Below are 21,297 nucleotides of genomic sequence, written 5' to 3' on the forward strand. Positions count from 1 at the left end.
AACTTTTGGGAAGGATTTAGGACTGGAAACATAGTATCAGTATGGCAATATCAACAGCATCTTTATCAGGAGTCCTTAAAACATCCAGTTCCTACTTCCCAAGCCCTTAGTCAATTACATAAGCCAGACTAAACTGTAGCTGGACACAATCCACTGCAGCACTCATAACCACATGGAACTACAGCTCATGCATGCAGCTAAGCCCTAAACAAAGGGTACACTGAGTTGTTGTTAGAAGAGACATCATAAAGAGAAGCTGGAGGTCTAGTTTCCTACAAATGTTATGCTGGTAAAACAATGTTGCAGTAATGCAGTTCCTTAGAGTATAACATGTGCTTCCATAATCCTCTCAGTCCGGATGTAATTCATCAATCACAGGTAATTTCACAATAAATACTGTTGTTTAGTATCAGAACTGAAATATCACATTTATCTTGTGATATCTAAGAGAAACTATACTAAAAGAAGGTAAACCTGAGGTCATCTTTCCAAAGGAAAAAAAATCTTAAGCCTGCAATTTTTTTCTCTGCAGGTTCCAATAACACATGTTAGCGTTTTCACTGTGTTCTCATGTCTCTTACACTTTCCATCATTTTGTTTCTCAACACTTTAGTCTATACCATCTTCTGACCTATCTTCTAGTTCACCAATTCTCTCTTCAACAGAATCTATTAAACCATCCATCCATAGAGTTCTATTTCAATTATTATATTTTTCAGTAATAGAATTTCTTTTTTTTTAATATAGATTCCTGTTCTCAGCTAAAATTTTGCAACTTGAACATATTTTTTTTTTCAGCTGTGCCCATGGCATGCAGAATATCTGGGGCCAGGAAACAAACCCAATGCCACAGGAGTGACGCAGGCCACAGCAGTGACAATTCCAGATCCTTAACCCACTGAGCTACCAGGAAACTCCTTCCATTATGAACTTATTAATCACATTTTTTGCTTTTTTTTTTTAGGGCTGCAGCTGTGGCATATGGAGATTCCCAGGGTAGGGGTTGAATCAGAGCTGTAGCTGCTAACCTTCGCCATAGCCACAGCAATGTGGGATCTGAGCCGTGTCTGCGACCTACACCACAGCTCAAAGCAATGCTGGATCCTTAACCCACTGAATGAGGCAAGGGATTGAACCTGCATCCTCATGGATGCTAGTCAGATTCATTTCCACTGAGCATGACAGGAACTCCTTTTGCAGTCATTCATCTGTTGATGAGCATTTAGGTTATTTCCACATTTTTGCTACTATGAAAAACGTTGTGGTAAAAATGGGACTGCATATATACCATCAAAATCCTCTTTTCCTTTGGGTGTATTCCTAGAAGGGGAATTGTTGGGTCATATGGTAGATTTACTTTTAATGCTTTGAAGAAGATCCACATCATTTTCCACAGTGGTTGGAACAATTTATACTCCCACCAACAATGTATAAGGGTTTCATCTTCATCACATCTTCACCAGCACCTACTTTGTTGTCTTCTCAATGACGGTCATTATGAAAGGTGTAAAGTGACATCTCACTGTGGTTTTGTGTTTCCCTATTAGTGACATTGAGCATATTTTCATATATGTTTGCAATTTTCATGTGCTCTTTGGGAAAAAGTCTATTTATTCTTCTGTCCATATGTTCACTGAATTGTTTTCTTACTAAGATGACAGAGGTTTTTGGAGATTAACCCAGTATCTGATATATGGTTTGCAAGGTTTTTCTTCCATTCTATAGGTTGTCTTCCTTTTGTTAACAGAAGGCTTCTTTTGCTGTACAGAAGCTATTAAACTTGATGCAGTCCCACTTGTTGATTTTTGTTTTTGTGTGCTTTTGGCCTCATGTCCAAAATCAGTGCTAAGACCAGTAACTTGCTGCTTCTCCACATTTTCTTCTAGGGATTTTACAGTATCAAGTCTTATGTTTAAGTCTTTAATCCATTCTGAGTTAATTTTTATGAGAGAAGGTTCCAATTTCCTTACCCTCCATGTGTTCCTCCAGTTTTACCAGCACAATTGGTTGAAGAGACAATCCTTTCCCCACTGGGTATCCTTGGTTTCTGTCACATACTAGCTGACCATGTACACTGGGATTTAATTCTGGACTCTCTGTTCTGTTCCATTGCTCAATGTGTTTATTTTTATGCCAGAAACATACTGTTTTGATTACTACAGCTTTGTAGCACAGTCTGAAATTCATAAGGGTGATACCTCTAGCTTTATTTTTTCCCTAGCATTTCCTCAGGATAGGCCTTTCAGAGTTTTTGTGAATCCACATAAACTTTAAGATTTTCTTCTACTTCTGCGAAGAATACCTTTGGTATTTTGATGGCGATTGTAAGAAATTTGTAGGTGGCTTTGGATAGTATGGCTATTTTAATCATATTAATTCTTCCAATCTATAAACACGAGATGTATTTCCATTTGTTTGTCTTTAATTTCAGCGAAGGATCAAAATTTTCACTGTATAGAGCTTTCATTTCCTTGGATAAGTTTACTTCTGAACATTTTGGTTTTTTCTACTACTGTGAATGAAAGTTTTATTTCAGATGTTTCGTCATTAGTGAAAAAGAATGTAACTGATTTCTGTATGTTGATTTTGTATCCTGCCACTTGAATGAAATTAATTCCAAGGGTTTTTTTTAACTCTAGGATTTTTTATATTTAAGATCATATCATCAGCAAATAGTGATAATTTTACTTTTTCCTTCCTGATTTGGTGCCTTTTCTTTGTCTTTCCTAATTGTTGTAGCTAGGATTCCAATACAGACTCAGTCTTAATAGGTTGTGTGTTTCTAAAAATGCATCAATTTCTTCTAGGTGATGTAATCAGTTGGCATATAATTTGTTCATAATAGTCTTCTATGATTCTGTATTTCTGAATTCAGTTCTCTCTTCTTACATGTCTAATTTTACTTATTTGACTTTTTTTTCCCTTAATCTAACAAAAAGTTTTGTCAATTTTGTTTATCTTTCCAAAGAACTAGCTCTGAGTTTCACTGATCCTTTCTATTGGTTTTCTGGTCTCTATTCATTGATTACCATTCTGATCTTTATTATTTCCTTCCTTCTTCTAACTTTGGGCTTAATTTGCTCTTCTTTTTAAAATCCCTTAGGTATAAAGTTAGGTTGTCTATTGGAGATCTAATTTCTTTCTTTTCTTTTTGCTGTACCCATGCCACATGGAAGTTCCTGGGCCAAGAATCAAACTTGCAACATAGCAGCAACCTAAGCCACTGCACTGAAAATGCTGGGTTTTTTTTTTTTTTTTTTTTGTCTTTTTTTTTTTTTTTGCCATTTCTTGGGCTGCTCCCACGGCATATGGAGGTTCCCAGGCTAGGGGTCTAATTGGAGCTGTAGCCACTGGCCTACACCAGAGCCACAGCAACACGGGATCTGAGCAGCATCTGCGACCTACACCACAGCTCACGGCAACGCCAGATCGTTAACCCACTGAGCAAGGGCAGGGATCGAACCCGCAACCTCATGGTTCCTAGTCGGATTCGTTAACCACTGCGCCACCACGGGAACTCCTGAAAATGCTGGCTCTTTAACTGACTATGCCATAAAGGATCTCCTCTAATGTCTTAATATATGTGTTTATTGCTATAAACTTTCCTCTCATCACTGCTTTTGCTGCATCTCACAATATTTGACATACTATATTTCATTTATCTCAAAATAATTTTTTACTTCCCTTTTGATTTCTTCTTTGACCCAATGGTTGCTTTTTGTTGTTGTTGTTGGGGTTTTTTGTCTTTTGTCTTTTTTTTTTAGGGCCACACTCATGGCATATGGAGGTTCCCAGGCCGGGGGTCGAATTGGAGCTGTAGCTGCCAGCCTGCACCATAACCACAGCAACATGGGATCTGAGCCACGTCTGCAACCCACATCATAGCTCACGGCAATGCCGGATCCTTAACCCACTGAGTGAGGCCAGGGATTGAACCCGCAACCTCATGGTTACTAGTCAGGTTAACCACTGAGCCGCAATGGGAGCTCCCAATGGTTGCTTTTAAGTGTTGTTTAGCTTTCATATATTTCTAGATCTTGTATCTTCTTGTTGTTGATTTCTGGTTTCATACCACTGCAATCAGAGAAAATGGTATGATTTCAAATTTGCTAAGATTTGGTTTGTGGCCTATCATCTATCCTGGAGAATGTCCCATGTGCACTTGAGAAGAATGTGTATTCTGCTGCTGTTAGGTAGAATATTCTCTATTGGTCCATCTGTTTCAAAGTGTGATTCAATTCCAGTATTTCCTAGTTGAATTTATCTCTATGATCTGTTGACAGTGTAATACTAAAATCCCCTACAATTATTATATTATTTCTCCCTTAAGATTGGTTATTATTTGCTTAATACACTTTGGTGCTTGCATGTTGGGAATATATGAATTTACATTTGTTATATCTTTTTTATATACTGATCCCTTTATCATTGTACAATGACCTTCTTTGTCTCATTATACTTTTTGATTTGTCTATTTTGTCTGCTATAAAAATGGCTTTGTCCCCTTCTTTTGATTTTCATTTGCTTGGACTAGCATCATCCATCCTTTCACTGTGAGCCTCTGCGTGTCTTTAGAGCTGAAGTCCCCTGTAGTTTGGTTTTTTTTTTTTTTTTAAATCCATCTGGCCAATCTGTGCCTTTGGACTGGTGAGGTCAATCCATTTACATTTAGGGTGATTACTTATATGTAAGAAATTTACAAAAAAAATAAATAAATTTTAAAAAATTAAAGAAAAAGAAATTTATTACTGCCATTTTATCTTACTTCCATTATTTTATCTCTCCATTTTTTTCCTCCTTCTTCTGTCAACCTTTGTAAATTGGTGATTTTTCATGGTGATTTGCTCAATCGCCCCCTTTTTTTCATTCTCCACTCTATATTTTTGTTTGTGGTTATCAATAGACTTACATAAAATTTTAATAGATAAAATAGTCCTTTTTCTGCTGATAGCAATTTATCTTCATTTGCCTATAAAGGTTCCATTCTTTTACTCTTTCCTCTTCACATTTCTTACATCACAAATTATCCTTTTATTCTGTGATTACAAGCTGTGGTAGCTTTAGTTCTTTTCCTTTAACCTTTGTATTATAATTAAGAGTTTAATATTCTAAGTTAGTTTTTTGATTCTCATCTTAACCAGAGATTTGTGTAATCTTTTCATTCCAGCTTGAAGAGCTCTTTTCAACAGTTCTTATAAAGTAAGTCTTATAAGGCAAGGTGGTGAGCTCCCTCAGCTTTGGTTTGAGAAAGCCTTTATTTCTCCTTCATATATGAAGGATAACTTTGCCAAACTGAGTACGCTTGGTTGGCAGCTTTTATCTTTCAATATCTTAAATATGTCATTCCACTCTCTCTTGGCCTATAGAGTTTCTGCTAGGAAATCTGCTGGAAGCCTAATGAGGGTAACTTTGTAGGTTACTGTCTGTTTTCCTTTGGCTGCCTTTACAGTTATATTATTGACTTTTGACAGTTTTAAAATAATGTGTGGCCCTAAAAAGACAAAAGACAAAAAAAGAATGTGTTTTGAAGAATGTCTTTTTGTGTTAAAATTAATCAGGTATTTCTCTAGTACACTCTCTGCTCCCTTTTCCCTCTCTTCTTTTTGACTCATCAGATGAATGAAGTCTGAGAGTTCTTGTAGGGTTTCACTTTTTAAAAAATTTAGTTCTCTCTCCTCTATCACCTGAATCATCTATTTATTTCTGTCCTCAAGCTTGCTAAATCTTCCTTCTATCTGATCTGCTTTATTTCCATTGCATTCTAATTCTTCATCTCATTATTGAGTTCTTTAGCTCCACAATTTGTTTCCTTTTTAGAATTTCAAACTGTTTGGTAAAGCACTCCTTTTGTGAATTTTATTCCTGATATCATTGTATTGCCTAAGTTTTCTTATAGCTCACTGATTTCTTCATAACAGCTATTTTCAACTCTATCAGACCACAATATTCCATGTACTTGGGTTTGGCCATTGAAATTGTCATTTTCTTTTTGTGGTACCATATTACAATGACTGTTTCCATGGTGTTTGATGAAAAGAGCCTTTCTTCCAAATTTGATGTAGCCCTTCTTTCTTTAGGCAAAGCTTTGTTTACTCTGCTCCTAACAATTTAAGTTGGCAATTAGAAGCCTTCCTTTTGTTTTCCACAAGGTGGCGGTATAGCACATGTTTTTTGCTTTTTTGGTTTTTTTCCTTTTCTCTTACCAGTGCTAACTAATCACCAGTTGGGAGTGCACGTTAAGGAGGGAAAAAAAAAAAAAAAAAAAAAAAAAAAAAGCTGGCAGAGAAAAATAAGAGGGAAGGGTGGCTGGCAGCAGAGTGGGGAAGGTGTATACTTAGCACTTGGGGCTTTGGGTGTGCCCACTGCCTAGTAGAGGGATCCCCAAATCTGGGGTTGGGGGAGTGGTCCAAGCAACCTGTGGGCAGTCCTCTTGCCAGAATTCTAGCACCAACAGCAGGAGATGCTTTCCTTCAGTTCTTTCCATCTGCCTATTTCCCTTTCCTTCCTCCAGTCAATGAGGTCGCTCCTCAGAGAAGGCAACAGATCTGTCCAGCTGCAGCATGCACAGCTGGATAGACACCAACTCACCACCCTCAGCCTTCATCTCCTCCGTCAAAAAGTTCTGTGCTGGCCCACTCCCAGACCTGCTGCCACCATCTCTATTCTGTCACCACTCCCTAACTCCACAGCCTCTTCTGCAGTCCAGCACACACACTTTCGGGTACAAGGATGGCTATCTTGTGTGTCCTTGTATGCTACGCAGGAGTGTTGTTTTTTTTTTGGGGGGGGGAGTATGCATGTCCAATTAGTTACAAATTAAAGGGGAGAGAAAAACAGAGTAACTCACACCATCATAATGCTGACATCACAATTATTTAAAGTCCCTATCTGATTGCTTGAATATTTGAATCACCTAGGAGTTTGTTTCTACTGTCTTGGCCTTGTCTCCTAGAATGCTGAATATTGTGTGTGAAAAACTGAAGAGGGTCTGCCTGATTTTACTCTCCTCCAGAGAATAAAGATAGGAAGCAGATCATCTTAATAAATCTGGGACTAGGGTGAATCTAACGATTTCAGTCTTCAGAGGGTTGCAACCCAACACTCAACTAGTTACCTGGGACTCTCCTCCTTGATAAGCTGTGAACCCCAACCGTTGTCTCCCCAGGATTTAAAATCTTCTTAACTTTTCTCCCTTTTAGCCACTGCTCTCTGGCTTCTTACAGTTACTATTTTTACAAATTAGCAAGTGACTCAAAGAGAAAAGTCAAATGAAATATCAGACTGACTCCAATGCATTTTACCCCTCATAGGGATACCGACCAGTCAAGTCCCAGCTGCCTTAATTTTCTTCATATTTTCTAATTGTTCTTAACTAGAAGGTTGATTTGATACAAGTTAGAAGTCATAGCCAAGTATGGAAGCCAACCACAGTAGGAAAAAAAAAAAAGTATATGCAATAATAGAGTATTAAAGTTAAAGAGAACTCGGTATTAATGACTTTCCATTCAAACCAGAAATTTTATGGCAACAATCTTGATATCCACCTGGTATCCAAGTAAATCTGTCAATAACGGAAATATAAATGAATTGTGGTACAAGTTGTACTACTCCTAGACAGTCTCCTTGAAAGAAAGATCCTCATTATTCTGGATTATAATTTACCTCCTTAAGAATTCACTCAAGAGTCACAGATTCAGCCTTGAAAGCGTGACCCCTTTTTCCATGTGACAGTACCTTAGCTATTTAAAAACAGCCAATCACTTAAAATATGTTTTCTCATAGTATGAAAAATATCCTTTACTATATCTCATATGGCATACTTTCTGAACTCCTATAGTTATAATGATCATTCTGTAAATGAAATATAATCGGCTAAGTTTTTCTTCCAAATTATGGAACCAAGAACTGAGACCAATAGTCAAGATTTAGCTTAAGACAAAGTAAAGAACTATTATTTTCCACCTAATAACAATCTTTAAATTTAGGCACTCATATACTTGCAAAACTTGTGGTCAGATAAAACTTCAACATCTTAGAAACTGGCTATCAACTGTTCCACTCTTTTATGCACCTGTTTGTCTTCAGTTTTAACCTAAGGACTAGATTTGACACCTGTTCCCATTCAATTTTACGTAATAATCCAAAGAATCTACATAAATATAAACTGATTCTGTGATTTCTCTATTAATTATATCATCTAGCTTTGTACTATCCCAAATAGGAACTCTTACTATACTTAATAAATGGAGTAAATGTCCAAGATTTCCCCTGACAATGACACCTGAATTCTTTGAGAACAGTTGCTCAGCAGCAATAAGCCATCCAGAGTACATTTCTTTATCTTGTCCAAAAAAGACCATAAGGCACAAAGTCAAATTTCTTGCTAAAATCAAGCTTATAGCATATAGCAAAACTGTTACACTGTCAACTGTGAATTAGAGCTCTAAAGAGGCCTGGTATAAACTGGAGTAAAATGTGGATTCATCATATCTTATTTGACTTAGAATTCAAACGTGAAGCAAGAATCATTTAAGTAAATTTGTGATGAACATGCCCTCTTTGTTTTAAATTAGTAAATTATCTATTGTAGTATCATTGCCACATTTTTAACACTGGTAAAAATAACGTTCTTAAAAGTCAACATGACTAAACATGGTAGATGTTTAATATGTATTGGTTCTATTACCATTAACTAATTCTGGAAGAACTAAAGTCAACTATGGAATACATGTAGTACCAAGTTATACTCCAAAACATTAAAAATGAAAATGAAATTAATTCATACTTACAGTATTTACCAAGTAAGAATTTTTTTGTTGTTGTTGTTGTTGTTGCTATTTCTTGGGCCGCTCCCGCGGCATATGGAGGTTCCCAGGCTAGGGGTTGAATTGGAGCTGTAGCCACTGGCCTACGCCAGAGCCACAGCAACACGGGATCCGAGCCGCGTCTGCAACCTACACCACAGCTCACGGCAACGCCGGATCGTTAACCCACTGAGCAAGGGCAGGGACCGAACCCGCAACCTCATGGTTCCTAGTCGGATTCGTTAACCACTGCGCCACGACGGGAACTCCAAGAAGTTTTTTTTAATGTATGGCATATACATACATTTTTTCAATTTTTTTATTGTTATTTCCCTGACACGTTTTCTTTCCTACTGTACAGCATGGTGACCCAGTTATTCAAATATTTAATTCCATTAATTTCCAATTATGATAGCTAGGTAACTATCTCATAACTAATTTATAACTTAGAAATTGAGAGATAGTAAATGAGAACAACATATTGCTCATTGTGGGCTTTTTTTTCCCTTGGCCACGCTCACAGCCCATGCGAGTTTCTTGGGCTAGGGACTGAATTAGAGGCACTGCTGTGACCTATGCCACAGCTGCAGCAATGCTGGATCCTTACCCACTGCACCACAGTGGGAACGACCATTGTGTTTTTAATAGTGCATAAAATGTACAAAATAATATGAAGAAAAAAGATTCTTAAAAAGTATTTTAATAAATTGATACATTAGCATTCAGGGTAAAAGACATTATAGAAAGATTTGATGCTTATCTTTAATCATATGATTATCCTAAATAATAGCTGTTTTAGGAGTTCCCTTGTGGCACCGCAGGTTAAAGGATCTGGTGTTTTCACTGTGGTGACTCAGTTCACTGCTATGGCACAGGTCTGATCTCTGGCCTGGGAACATTCATATGCTGCAGGGATAGTCAAAAAAACAAACAAAAAGGCTCTTTTATAAAACTAAGGGCAAACTTAAAAAGAATTTTTAACACTTTAAAAACAAAGGCACCACCAAGGAGTTCCCATAATGGCTCAGTGGAAACGAATCTGACTAACATCCATGGGGACGCAGGTTCAATTCCCGGCCTCGATTAGTGGGTTAAGGATCCAACACTACCGTGAGCTGTGGTATAGGTAACAGAGTCAACTTGGATCCCATGTTGCTGTGGCTGCAGCTGTGGCTGTGGTGTAGGCTGGCGGCTGTAGCTCCAATTCAACCCCTGGCCTGGGAACCTCCATATGGCATGGGTATGGCCCTAAGACCAAAAAAAAAAAGAAAGAAAGAAAAGACTTTGCCTTGGAGTTCCAATTCTGGCTCAGCGAAAATGAATCTGATTAGGAACCATGAGGTTGCAGGTTTAATCCCTGGCCTCGCTCAGGGGGTTAAGGATCTGGTGTTGGCATAAGCTGTGGTGTAGGTGGCAGACGCGGCTCGGATCTGGCGTTGCTGTGGCTCTGGCATAGGCCGCTGGCTACAGCTCCGATTCCACTCCTAGCCTGGGAACCTCCATGTGCCTTGAGTGCGACCCTAAAAAGCAAAAAAAAAAAAAGGCACCACCAAAAGAAATACAGAAACATTTATCAGAGGCAAATGTTGTTAACTGTAAGACACCACTTAAGCAAGAACACTGCTCCCCTGAAGGGGTGAAGAAGGTTTCTATTATTAGCAGAGATAAGAGCTGCCTCAAATTCTTTCCTTAATAACACTATACTAAAAATAAAATGGTTCACTACATTTCAAAATAAACACATTGCTTTGCATATGCATTTCAATGGTTCAAATAATAAAAATCTATTCAACATGATCACAGTGTTTTTGCTTATATTTATTTGTATCTAATATACAACAAAGATTGGCTCTCATTTTCATAACACATTCAGTATTTTAGGGGTCTTTCGCCATCCACTTTCTCATCATTTCTTAAAGGATTTGAAATTAGATCTTCTGCTAGTTTCAATTAAATTATCTACCTGGCTTCTAAAAATTAACTCCTTTCTACAAAATATTTTCCCTATCATCAAGCAAACCACAGGAATCTCAGAAGAATAAATGAGGCCATCTTATCATTACGAAGCAGTATAAAACGCTTTAAGGAAAGCTAACATGGACCACATGATGAGTGAATGTTTTGGCATGTTCTTACAAAGCAAACTAGATAAAGCAGTGCTGTGTCAGAATGGGAAAGGGAGAAAGTCCACGGAATTGAGGTAATCTCCTCAGAATGTGATCAGCTACAAAAATTCTTCCTAATTTACATAGCTATGTTAGGAGGGAGTTTGTAGAAAGGCATTTTTTAGCTTGGAGTCTGCATATTTAGTTTAAAAAAATGAACTTCATGTATTATTTTGGTTCTACTGTAAGAAGAACCCTGAGAATGATCCGTATATAAGAACTACCACCTGCTGCTCAGCTTTGCCTTCCCAGCGTTCTATGATTACTACCACAGGATCTGGGATCTGCTACGTGTTTGCAGCTACACACATGGTGTATAGAGGAAGGTGACAGGTGAGCAGCATCAGAGCATCAGCGTTTAATGCACACATCCAAATGAAACATGAAAGAAGACCAGGGGAAAATTAAAAAGGAGATAGTATACTCTTCCTCCTCATCATCAAATAAATTCTTTTCTCAGAACCAGATCACAGATTCGCAGAATTCAGCTAATTACAGGTTTAAGTACATATGAGGACCCAAGGACATACAAGTTAAGTATTTGTGAGTAGCTTTTCACCTGCATTTTCTCATATGCTACTCACAACAGTGTAAAATAACAATATGGTCTCATTCCCTTTTTCAGCGATCAAGTGACTTTGGTTTAAGGCCGCACAGCTGGCGCACAACAGCAAACTTCCACACTAGGCCTTCCAAACCCAGTGCTCTCTTCACTATATACCACGCTGTCTTTATGGACTTAACCTGCATCTATCCATCACTTACACATTGTTTCCTACGGAAAAATATCTTTTGAGAGTCAATCAACTGATTACACAAAATGAACAAAATCCATTTGGTATCAAGGACAAAAATTACCTATGCTAAAAATCATTAAAATGATATATAAATCAGCAAAAACAAAAAACAAACAACAAAACCCCTAAATAGCACAATATTTACTTAGTTGTTTGAGAGATCTGACTGAACTGATTTTGATTCAAGCGCTAATGTTCTAGTATTTCAGAAAATACACGGCTTCATTACTTGGAAGTATTGTTTTAACAATTGTTTAGAATCTGACTCTTCAAAAGTAAAATCAGTTCAGCTAACAACTTACATGAACATACATAGTTTATTTCCATTTCATTTTTATTTTATTCATTTTTCATATTGGTAAAAAACTGAATTTCACAACTTAACCAAAAAGGATACTGCCTTTTTAATATAAATATTAATAATCAAGTATCAAATAGCACAGACGAATTAATCACTAGGAACTTTCTTCAATGCAGGCAACCAAAAAATAGGGGCGGATTATTATGGCTCTGTCTCAATGTTGTGATCAGAATTGAAAGTATTTCTAAACACTGCCAACACTAATTAACACATCACACAGGGCACAGGATCCATTCACAATGGCCATGCATCTAGTCATCTCCACAGCAGTACCATCTATTTGTACAGCAATTTATCTTTTTTTTCATGTCTGACCTGGGACATATGGAAGTTCCTGGGCCAGGGGTCAAATCGGTGCTGTAGCTAAGGTGTATGCCACAGCCACAGCAACCTGCGACCTGTGCTGCAGCTTAAGGCAAAGCTGGATCCTTAACACTGAACAAGGATAAGAATCAAACCCACATCCTTGATAGACATTATGTCAGGTCCTTATCCCACTGAGCCACAATGGGAACTCCTAGTTTATCTTTTTTAGAGTCATTTTATGTACCTCAACCCTTTTAATTCTCAAAAAATTCTTGGAAGTAGGTAGGCCATGTGTTATTGCCATTTTACAAAGGAGGAAACAGGCTCAGAGAAGTTTAATAATTTTCCCAAATTCATATAACTAGTAGTGGAATGGAATTAAAATTTTCAGCTAAGGGGGTGGCTGCGTGTGGGAATCGGCCACATTCCCAGGGATGGTTGTCCACGATACAGCAGTGTGGCCATATCTGGCGGCCTTAACAACGGGGCTGCCCACAGCTGCTGCTCTGACCCACATCCCAGCACCAAGGATTTTTCTCTTGCAGCAGGCCACGCTGCGAATTAAGGATCCTAAGAAGTCGCTGGATTTTTATACTAGAATTCTTAGAATGACGCTACTCCAAAAATTAGATTTTCCCACTATGACATTTTCACTCTATCTCTTGGCTTATGAGGATAAAAATGACATCCCAAAAGATAAAGACGAAAAAGTAGCGTGGGCATTCTCCAGAAAAGCTATGCTTGGACTGACACACAACTGGGGCACTGAAGATGATGCCAGCCAGAGTTACCACAGTGGCAATTCAGACCCTTGGGAATTTGGTCCCATTGGAACTGCTCTTCCTGACGTTCATGGTGCTTGTAGAAGATGTGAAGAACTAGGAGCCAAATTTGTGAAGAAACCTGATGATGGTAAATGAAAGCCTTGGCATTTATTCCAGATCCTGATGGCTACTGGATTGAAATTTTGAATCCTAGCAAAATGACAACTATTATTTAGTTCTGTGGGATATGACTTTGAGATTTCAGTGGAGACACTGTGGAAGGTAAAAAAGGAAACTCTGTGAGCCAAGATAGTCAGACAACAAAAGCATTTAAGGCTAGATGGATCACGGTCCCAATTGCAATTACTCTTAAGCCATTTCCCTTTCCTATTTCAGCTGTTTTTCCACTAACTGTTCAGTCATCCTAGTTTTAAAGCAGTGCTTTGTCTTAGGTCCTGGACTGTACTTGTATAACTTTACTTTTTAAGGCAATAATTAGAACAATCCCCTTCAGAAGCTGCATTTGCTTTCTATCTCCTAAAAAAGATACAAGTCTACAAATCTGCCCTTGAATCATCATTTTCAAAACAAAACATATAGCATGTTTTTGCTGTGGTTACCTTCTGGGGTTTCAGTTCTTCAGAAGTAACTTTTCACAATGCAAAGAACACTAAATAAAAATGAAATTTCATGTATATTTCCAGTAATATAAAGTTTATTTCAGAAAAGAGAGATTACTTGGGAGAAATTCAAAATCATGCTGACAAGGATTCTGATAGAAAAACTAACTTCTTTACAAAGTCCTCTCAAAGTTTAAGGTCTAACCTCTTCATTTTGGATGGGGAGGAGGATGGGAATATTATATACTAGGTGTGCGGACAGGTGGACTAGGGTGTCACATACTTTATCTCACTTACTCCTCCCCAGTATCCTGTAAGATAGAAAGCAGGCTAGATATGCAAAATAACTTGACTGGATCCATGGCAATGTGAACAGACTCAAGTACGAAAGATTTCATCATCATTCTTACTATTTAGATTGTACCTCGAATATTAGTACCTCACTATACCTCCTCCATAGTCTGCTTTGTAAAACCTTCAGTGAGTTTAAGCACTGTCCATTCAGCTTTCGAGCCTGAGCACCACGGCGAGGGAAGAAGCAGTGGAGGAATTCAGGAGCACACAAGTGCTCTGGGGATGCCCAGTTGTACCTGTACCAGTGGTGCTTATACTGCGAAGAGCCCCTACCCCAAGGTCTTCCAGAGCCCAGTGATCATTTAGGATCGATTATGTTCAGTGACAACACAACCGAGTTATCAAAAATTAGCTCAGTCGTCTTCCCTCCCATGAATGACATTTGATGGGTTTTAAAAATCAAACTGATTTTGAAAATCTCTTATGGTCCAAGTAATAAGACCATCCAGTTTGTGGTTTAGCGACATTCAGATTTTTTTGTAGACTCCAGTGGAAGACCTCTGGCTAGGCCTGCTGACTGTGCTTACACTGATAGAAGCACTTTACATTTCCTTTTTGGATAGAATGGATTTATGTGAGCAGTTCAAACAAATAGTAGTATGTATAAACTGAAATAAAATCAAATTTTATGTAAGAAAAAAAAATCTCCAGCTAATGTCTTTCCTAAACCAATGTTCTTTCTTCCTAGGACATCAAATTATTTTTACAAATTCTCTTTAGTCTGGTTACTAAGTTACTGGTAATCTTTAGTCAAGGTTACTTTCATAAGGGAGAAAAAAACCCTGAAATAGATTATAGTTTTAAGAAATTTAGGATAAAATTCTCGGAGTTCAGTAAATGTATCATGTAAAAAATGAAATGGATTGAGACATAAGATTAGAAGTTGAGAATACGAAAATATAAATTTTAACTATCCATATGGAGTTCCAAAAAAACTGTTATGTGGATCAAAATAAATTTAAATCTTATTTTCTTAATCCTTGAAAAGTATCTATGGACATGTAAAACTATATCATCATAGGTTTGAAATTCACAAGACACATACTATGCATTTTTACTTTCCAGTCCACACACCACAGATTTGCATCGGAGAATTCTCAATTTGCCAACTCTGCCACTTACGAGCACTGTGACTTTGGGCATTCAGTTTTAAATGTCTACATTTGTAAAGTGGAGATAATATCAAATCAAACTGATTACTTTGGGAAATAACCAAAATCAAGTGCATAACAATACTTATAAGACAATAAAAACTGAATCAAGTTATAGCTTTTATCACTGAAGTGTTACACGCTTCCCTTTTATTTTTCTGCTCTATATCTTTATTTCAGCTCCCATTTTCAGTAATTCAAATTTCTATTAACCAGAAGAAACAATTAAATGCACCCATTTTTTTAAATTAAATGTTTAAAAAATGAGTTGTAAAAGACCCAACAACTTCCATATTCTACTGTCATCCTTTAGAAGAAGAAAATAAAGTCCAGATTTTGAATGTCTTCTCTGGGGTCTTTATACTACCTAAGAGTCAAAAACAATGCCAGGGAGTTCCCGTCACGGAGCAGTGGAAATGAATCCGACTAGGAACCATGAGGTTTCGGGTTTGATCCCTGGCTAGCTCAGTGGGCTAAGGGTCCAGCATTGGCGTGAGCTGTGGTGTAGGTCAAAGATGCAGCTCGGATCTGGCGTTGCTGTGGCTGTGGTGTAGGCCAGCAGCTACAGCTCTGGTTTGACCCCTAGCCTGGGAACCTCCATGTGCCATGCGTGCAGCCCTAAAAGGACAAAAACAAAAAACAATGCCAGTATGGTCCCAAAATAACACAGGTGTAACTCTGAGGTCCACCAATTGATTGGGTAGTTGTTCGAAGTCAATTTATCATTTAGGACTTGGTATTTCCATTTTTAAAAAGGTAACACTGCTTGTTAAAAAAAAATAATGAAAGTTTTCTATTTGCTTATATTTCCTGCTATCTCAAAAAGAAGTAGGGAATTAATACAATATTTACTTAATTTCTGGAAGGTCAATTCCGTGAGTCATGCACATAACTATATGAAAAACAGAAAGTGATTCCTTGATGAGAACTTCCTGACTAGAAAGCAATAGTGTGACTGCCAATAAACCCATGCTGTACATTCCAATGAAGAGCAATTATTTCAGAAACCAAATCTATCAGTCCTCACCTTGAAAATACAGGCCTCTTTTTAAATAAGTACCATTATATTATAAATATATTTTTTCGTCAACCTGTCTTTGTATAACACAAACAACAGATCTATTCTTCTAGAATTTCTATTACCTTCATTATTTGGATAAGAACTGAGCAAGTCTAATTACAAGAGTTCTCAAACAGCAGTTCTTCCCTACCCTGGAAAGATTAAGAACCAAAGCAATCAATATAAAGAAAAAAATTTAACTAGATAAAAAGTATTATCTTTAAACTGTAAGCCCACATAATCTGTTTCCATATGCACTCCCCTAGCAGTCTAATAACACAGTAGAACAATGGAGAAAAATCAATTTAGAATATTTTAAATAAGGCTTTAATTTTCAACAAATAGAAGTATTTCATATACTTAAAAAAAAATAGCGTAAAGCCAGTGCTCTTTAATGAACACTAGTCATTTCCACTTTTGCTTACTGTACCTAACCTTGGTCTGTAAATCAACAACTGAAGTTAAAATTTCAGTATCTATAAATAACAGTTGAGAGAAGGTACATAAAATATTCATCACTCCTCACTGCCGTGTTATTATGGCCATATAAAATAAAATCATCTACTATTAGATTTTTAGTAGAAATTAAGTTTACAAAGTTTAAATCTATAACGAATAAAAATGCATGTATTTCAACAAACGGTGCTAGGACAATTGGATACTCTTACTCAAAAAGCTGACCTTAGAACTTCAACTTATACCATACTCAAATAATAACTCAAAAAATGGGTCAAAGACATAAATATAAGAGCTAAAACAATAAAAGGTTTATAAGAAAACATACGAGGAAATCCTTGAAACCCAAAGCAAAGATTTCTTAAATTCAATACAAACAGCATGATCATAAAAGGAAAAAGGTAGCTAAACTGGACCTCACAGAAATTCAAAACATTTACACTTCACAAGACACCATTAAGAAAATTAAAATCAAACTGACCTGGATGAACTATCTGCAAAATGTATCCAATAAGGGACTTGAATCCAGAATTTTTTAATTCTTATAATTCAACTTATAAGATGGCAAACACCTCAATCAAAAAATGAGCAAAGGATATGAACGGATATTTTTCCCAAGAAGATATACAAATAGCTAATCAGTACATGAAAAGATGTTCAGCATCACTGGTTATGAAGGAAGTGTAAACTGGAACCACAATGGGATACCATTTCATACTCACTAGAATAGCTATAATAAAACAACAATAACAAACGTTAGTGAGGATTTGGAGAAACAGGAACCCTCATACACTGTTGGAGGAATTGCAAAATGGCACAACCACTCTGGAAAACAGTTTGCAGTTTCTCCAGACGATAACATAAAACTGATATGACCCAACAATTCTACTCTTAGGTATCTACCTAAGCTCTATGAAAACAAATGGCCACACAAAGACTTGCATGCAAATGTTTGTGGTGGCACTATCTGTTACAGCCAAAAACAGAAAAAAAAAGTCCATCAACAGGTGACTGAAAAGGCAATGGAATATTATTTGGCAATAAAAAGGAACAAACCACTGACAGATGCTATTCATGCACAAACTTCAAAAGCATTGTTACATTAAAAAGTCAGACATGAGAGACTCCATATTGAATGATCCCATTTACAAGAAGTGTCCAGAGAAAGCAGACTGATCCAGAGAACAGATTAGCAGTTTTCTAGGGCTGAGGGCTAACTACAAATGGGCATAAGGAATCTTACTGTGGTGATGAAAATGTTCTAAAATTGATCTACGATAATGGTTGCACCATTTGGTAAAGTTACTAAAAAAATCACTGAATTGTACACTTGGAATGGGTGAATTTTATGATACGTAAAATATGCCTGAATAAAGCTGTTTTTAAAAATGCATGTGCTTTTGCTTCCTGTCCCTTGAAGAATTACAACTGGCCCTTGAACCACACCAGGGTTAGCGGCACTGAACCCTGGGCAGTTGAGAATCTATGTATAACTTTACAGTCAGCCCTCCATATCCATGGCTCCACATTCTAGGATTCAACCAACCTCAGACTATGTATTACGTAGTACATATTTAGTGAAAAAATCTGTAGAAGTAGACTTATGCAGTTCAAATCTGTGCTGTTCAAGGGTCAATGGTAAATGACTAACTTCAAGATGTAGCAACTTCTATAATTTTTATTAAGCAATTGTACTAAGTCTATAACCTTGGATGAGAAACCACAGTCTTACTGCAGAGAGGCCCTAGTATAGTGTTAGAAACATCTCCTCCAATTGGCTGCTCTTTGGGCAGGGGCTTCCAGGAAAAGTATTTCTCATAAATCAAAGCATTTTTTCTGATGGTTTACATTTTAAGTCGTCAGTGCCTAGAAGCAGCTCAAAAGTATATACAAAAGAGACTTAAGTTGTCTTGTGCCAATGGGCTGACTGACCTGATAGGTGTTTTAGTCAACATTCAGATTACAGAAAAATTTAAAAAGACAAACAAAAATGTTAACAATTTCAAAGGGCGCAGGGTACCTTATATAACCTGGAGAGTGTACTTGTCCAGATGGCAAAGGCTTGGGTGTATAACATCAAAACACAAGAGGCCTCAGTAATGTTATAAGCGTTAATCCAATTCCTGAGTCTATAGTCATTCTAAATATATTCTCCTAACTGTCCACTCTATAAAGTCTTTCAAAACTAAAAGCCTTCACAGCTCTCACAGTACGTCAAAGAATTTTACAAATCTTTTAGGTCTTTAGATAAATACCACCCTGCCGGTGAGGCCTTGCCTGATAAACTTATTGAAAATTGCTAACCTCACAAAATTCCCTATCCTCTCTTCTCTCATTCATTTTTCTCAAGGGCACCAAATATATACATACACACATATATACATACATATACACGCATATATACATACACAAAGGAATTGTTGTCTTCCCCTACAAGAATTTATTAAAGCACCACAAAAGGAGAGATTTTAATCTGATTTTGTTTCTAGGGTATCCCCATTACCTAGAACAGTGCCTGAAACACTGTAGGCACTCAATCAGTGCGTTCTGAACAAACGAAAGGATATCAGACATGTGGAAGTAAATAAGAGCTGGTCCGTGCCACAGAAATAAACATTTAACAGCCTTAATTTAAAGTTAAAACATCAGTTTTTGAGGAAATAGAAGTTTCCATAAAATCTACAAACTACCTAACCAACATTTCTAGAGCAAAGGGGGGGGGGGAGGCAAACTACACTTACAGTAATGGATTTGCAACAATCAAAAGAGAAGTATTTTTAAATAGCCGGTTCTAGTTCGGGGGAGGGGGACAAATTAATTAAATCCATGTGACTCTTATTAACAAAAACAGGAACGTTCAATACTTAACTAGGAAGAAGTAAAAATAATTCAAAAGCAACCTGTTTTTCTACACCCCAAAATGGGACCGCATCACCAAGAACACAGACCTCAGCAGAGCACAAACGCCTTAGCAGTTCTGGCCTCAGCCCGGCATCCCCCAAGATCCAGCACCAAGGACCGCATTTTCTCTCCCGCATCCCAGAAGCCTTCCTAGGACCATTTTACACAAACCAACCAACCTTCAGACCTCCCAGCTGTAACTAACCCCGATCCAATGCAGCTGCATTCCAGCCAGGAGAAAGACCCACCCAACCGCTCGCTCGGGGAGCACCCCCTAAACTCTCAGCCCCACCAACCCAGCAAGGGAGCACGAAAGAACTCGGACGGCAGGGACCTCCCAGCTGGCCAAACTGGAGGACATTTTAGACCTACATCCCAGTGTGACCTTGAGCATGTTCCTAAACCCCTAGGGGGTCCTTGTTTTCTCGCGTTTAAGGTGAGGATAACACCTGCATCTGCCCTAAGGCTCAAAGGAGATCACCTGTGAAGGACCTAACGGGGCACCTGGCAAAAATGGAAACTCCACTACCAGGAACGCGTGTCATTCCCCACCCCTACCCGTACAGTCTCCCAGCAGGAAGGCACCTTGCCCAACAGTCCAGTCTCCCGGTGTCACAGAGCAGGGCACTGAAGTCGGGCGGGAGAAGCGTCTCGCTCCCGACTGCGAGAAAGGCGGTGGGCGGCGGCCCTGGACCCCGGGACGCTTGCGCCCCTCCCGCGTCCCCTCACCCGGCCGCTGCCGCGGGGCGAGGAAGTGACGGCTGCCCTCCCGGAGCCCCCGGGCTCCGCGCGGCCCTGGTGGGGCCGCTCCACCTGCCGCCAGGCCCCGCCGCCCGCTGCCCACCCACTGCCTGCTGGCGGCCCCGGGCTCCCGGGCTTGGCCTCCCGCGAGGCTGGCAGCCCGGAGCAACGGCCTCGGCGCGTACTCAACTCTTCACTTTGCCGAAGGTGCCGACACCCAGCGTGTCCCCCAGCACGTAGTGTCCAATCTTCACCCGCCCGTCGTGCTTCTGCTTCTCAGCCATGTTCGGCGCGCGCAGCCTCGCTCCGCCGCCGCCGCGGCGGACTCCTCAGTGCGGCCGCAGCCGCCGCCGCCGCCTACCCACAGTGCAGCGGGCCCGCGGGGGGCGGGGGCCCGGAGGCGCCGAGGGCCGGGCGGGGGGCGGGAGGGCGAGCAGGTGGGCGGGGCGGGGGCTCGAGCGGGTGGGCAGAGCGCACACCCCCGGCCAGAGCCGGCGCGGGGACGTAGGTGTGCGGAGCTGGCGGGCGCGCAGGGTGGGCCCTGGGCTGGGCGCAGGAGGCCGGGTGGAGGGAGGGTCGGAGGACTACAGGTGTGCGCGGGAGGCGGTGGCGGTCGGATGGTGCCCCGCTATCTGGGGGCGGGGCGGTGAGGAGAACCCGAAGGAGTGGAAATGAGGGTGGGATTTGGGCCGAATCTTAGCAAATGCGGAGAGATGCAAGCTGAAGGTGGAGAAGAGAAACAGGCCTGAAGTGTGAGGAAAGAGGGGTGTGAAAACCAGCTTAGGGGTCTAAGGGATCCGGGCGGGAGGCGATGGTG

General features: G+C 39.3%; 1 protein-coding gene, 1 long non-coding RNA gene and 1 pseudogene across 4 annotated transcripts in view; 1 reads left to right on the top strand and 2 right to left on the bottom strand.

The window, feature by feature from the left end:
• PRKAA2 (protein kinase AMP-activated catalytic subunit alpha 2) overlaps nt 1–20,814 on the bottom strand; it is a 70,853-nt gene extending 50,039 nt beyond the window's left edge. For all 3 annotated transcript variants that reach the window (XR_002344420.2, XM_021093564.2, NM_214266.2), the window contains 1 exon segment: nt 20,671–20,814. Coding sequence is in view for 2 of the 3 variants with exons in the window: in XM_021093564.2 (XP_020949223.1) it covers nt 20,671–20,764 (94 nt within the window). In the remaining variant the exon portion in view is untranslated.
• LOC146402945 (uncharacterized) lies at nt 728–5,911 on the bottom strand. Its single transcript, XR_014808210.1, has 2 exons — nt 3,519–5,911; nt 728–3,228 (listed from the first exon to the last, which is right to left on the bottom strand). It is a non-coding gene; the product is annotated as an uncharacterized LOC146402945 (long non-coding RNA).
• On the top strand, nt 11,352–13,433 carry LOC102158444 (lactoylglutathione lyase pseudogene; annotated as a pseudogene).
• Nucleotides 20,815–21,297: the final 483 nt, after the last annotated feature.

This window comes from Sus scrofa, chromosome 6 (genome assembly GCF_054392235.1).
Source record: "Sus scrofa isolate SSC_HxYL_T2T_F1_AM1 chromosome 6, Sscrofa_HxYL_maternal_Yorkshire_Landrace_v2.0, whole genome shotgun sequence".
NCBI classification, from domain to species: domain Eukaryota; kingdom Metazoa; phylum Chordata; class Mammalia; order Artiodactyla; family Suidae; genus Sus; species Sus scrofa.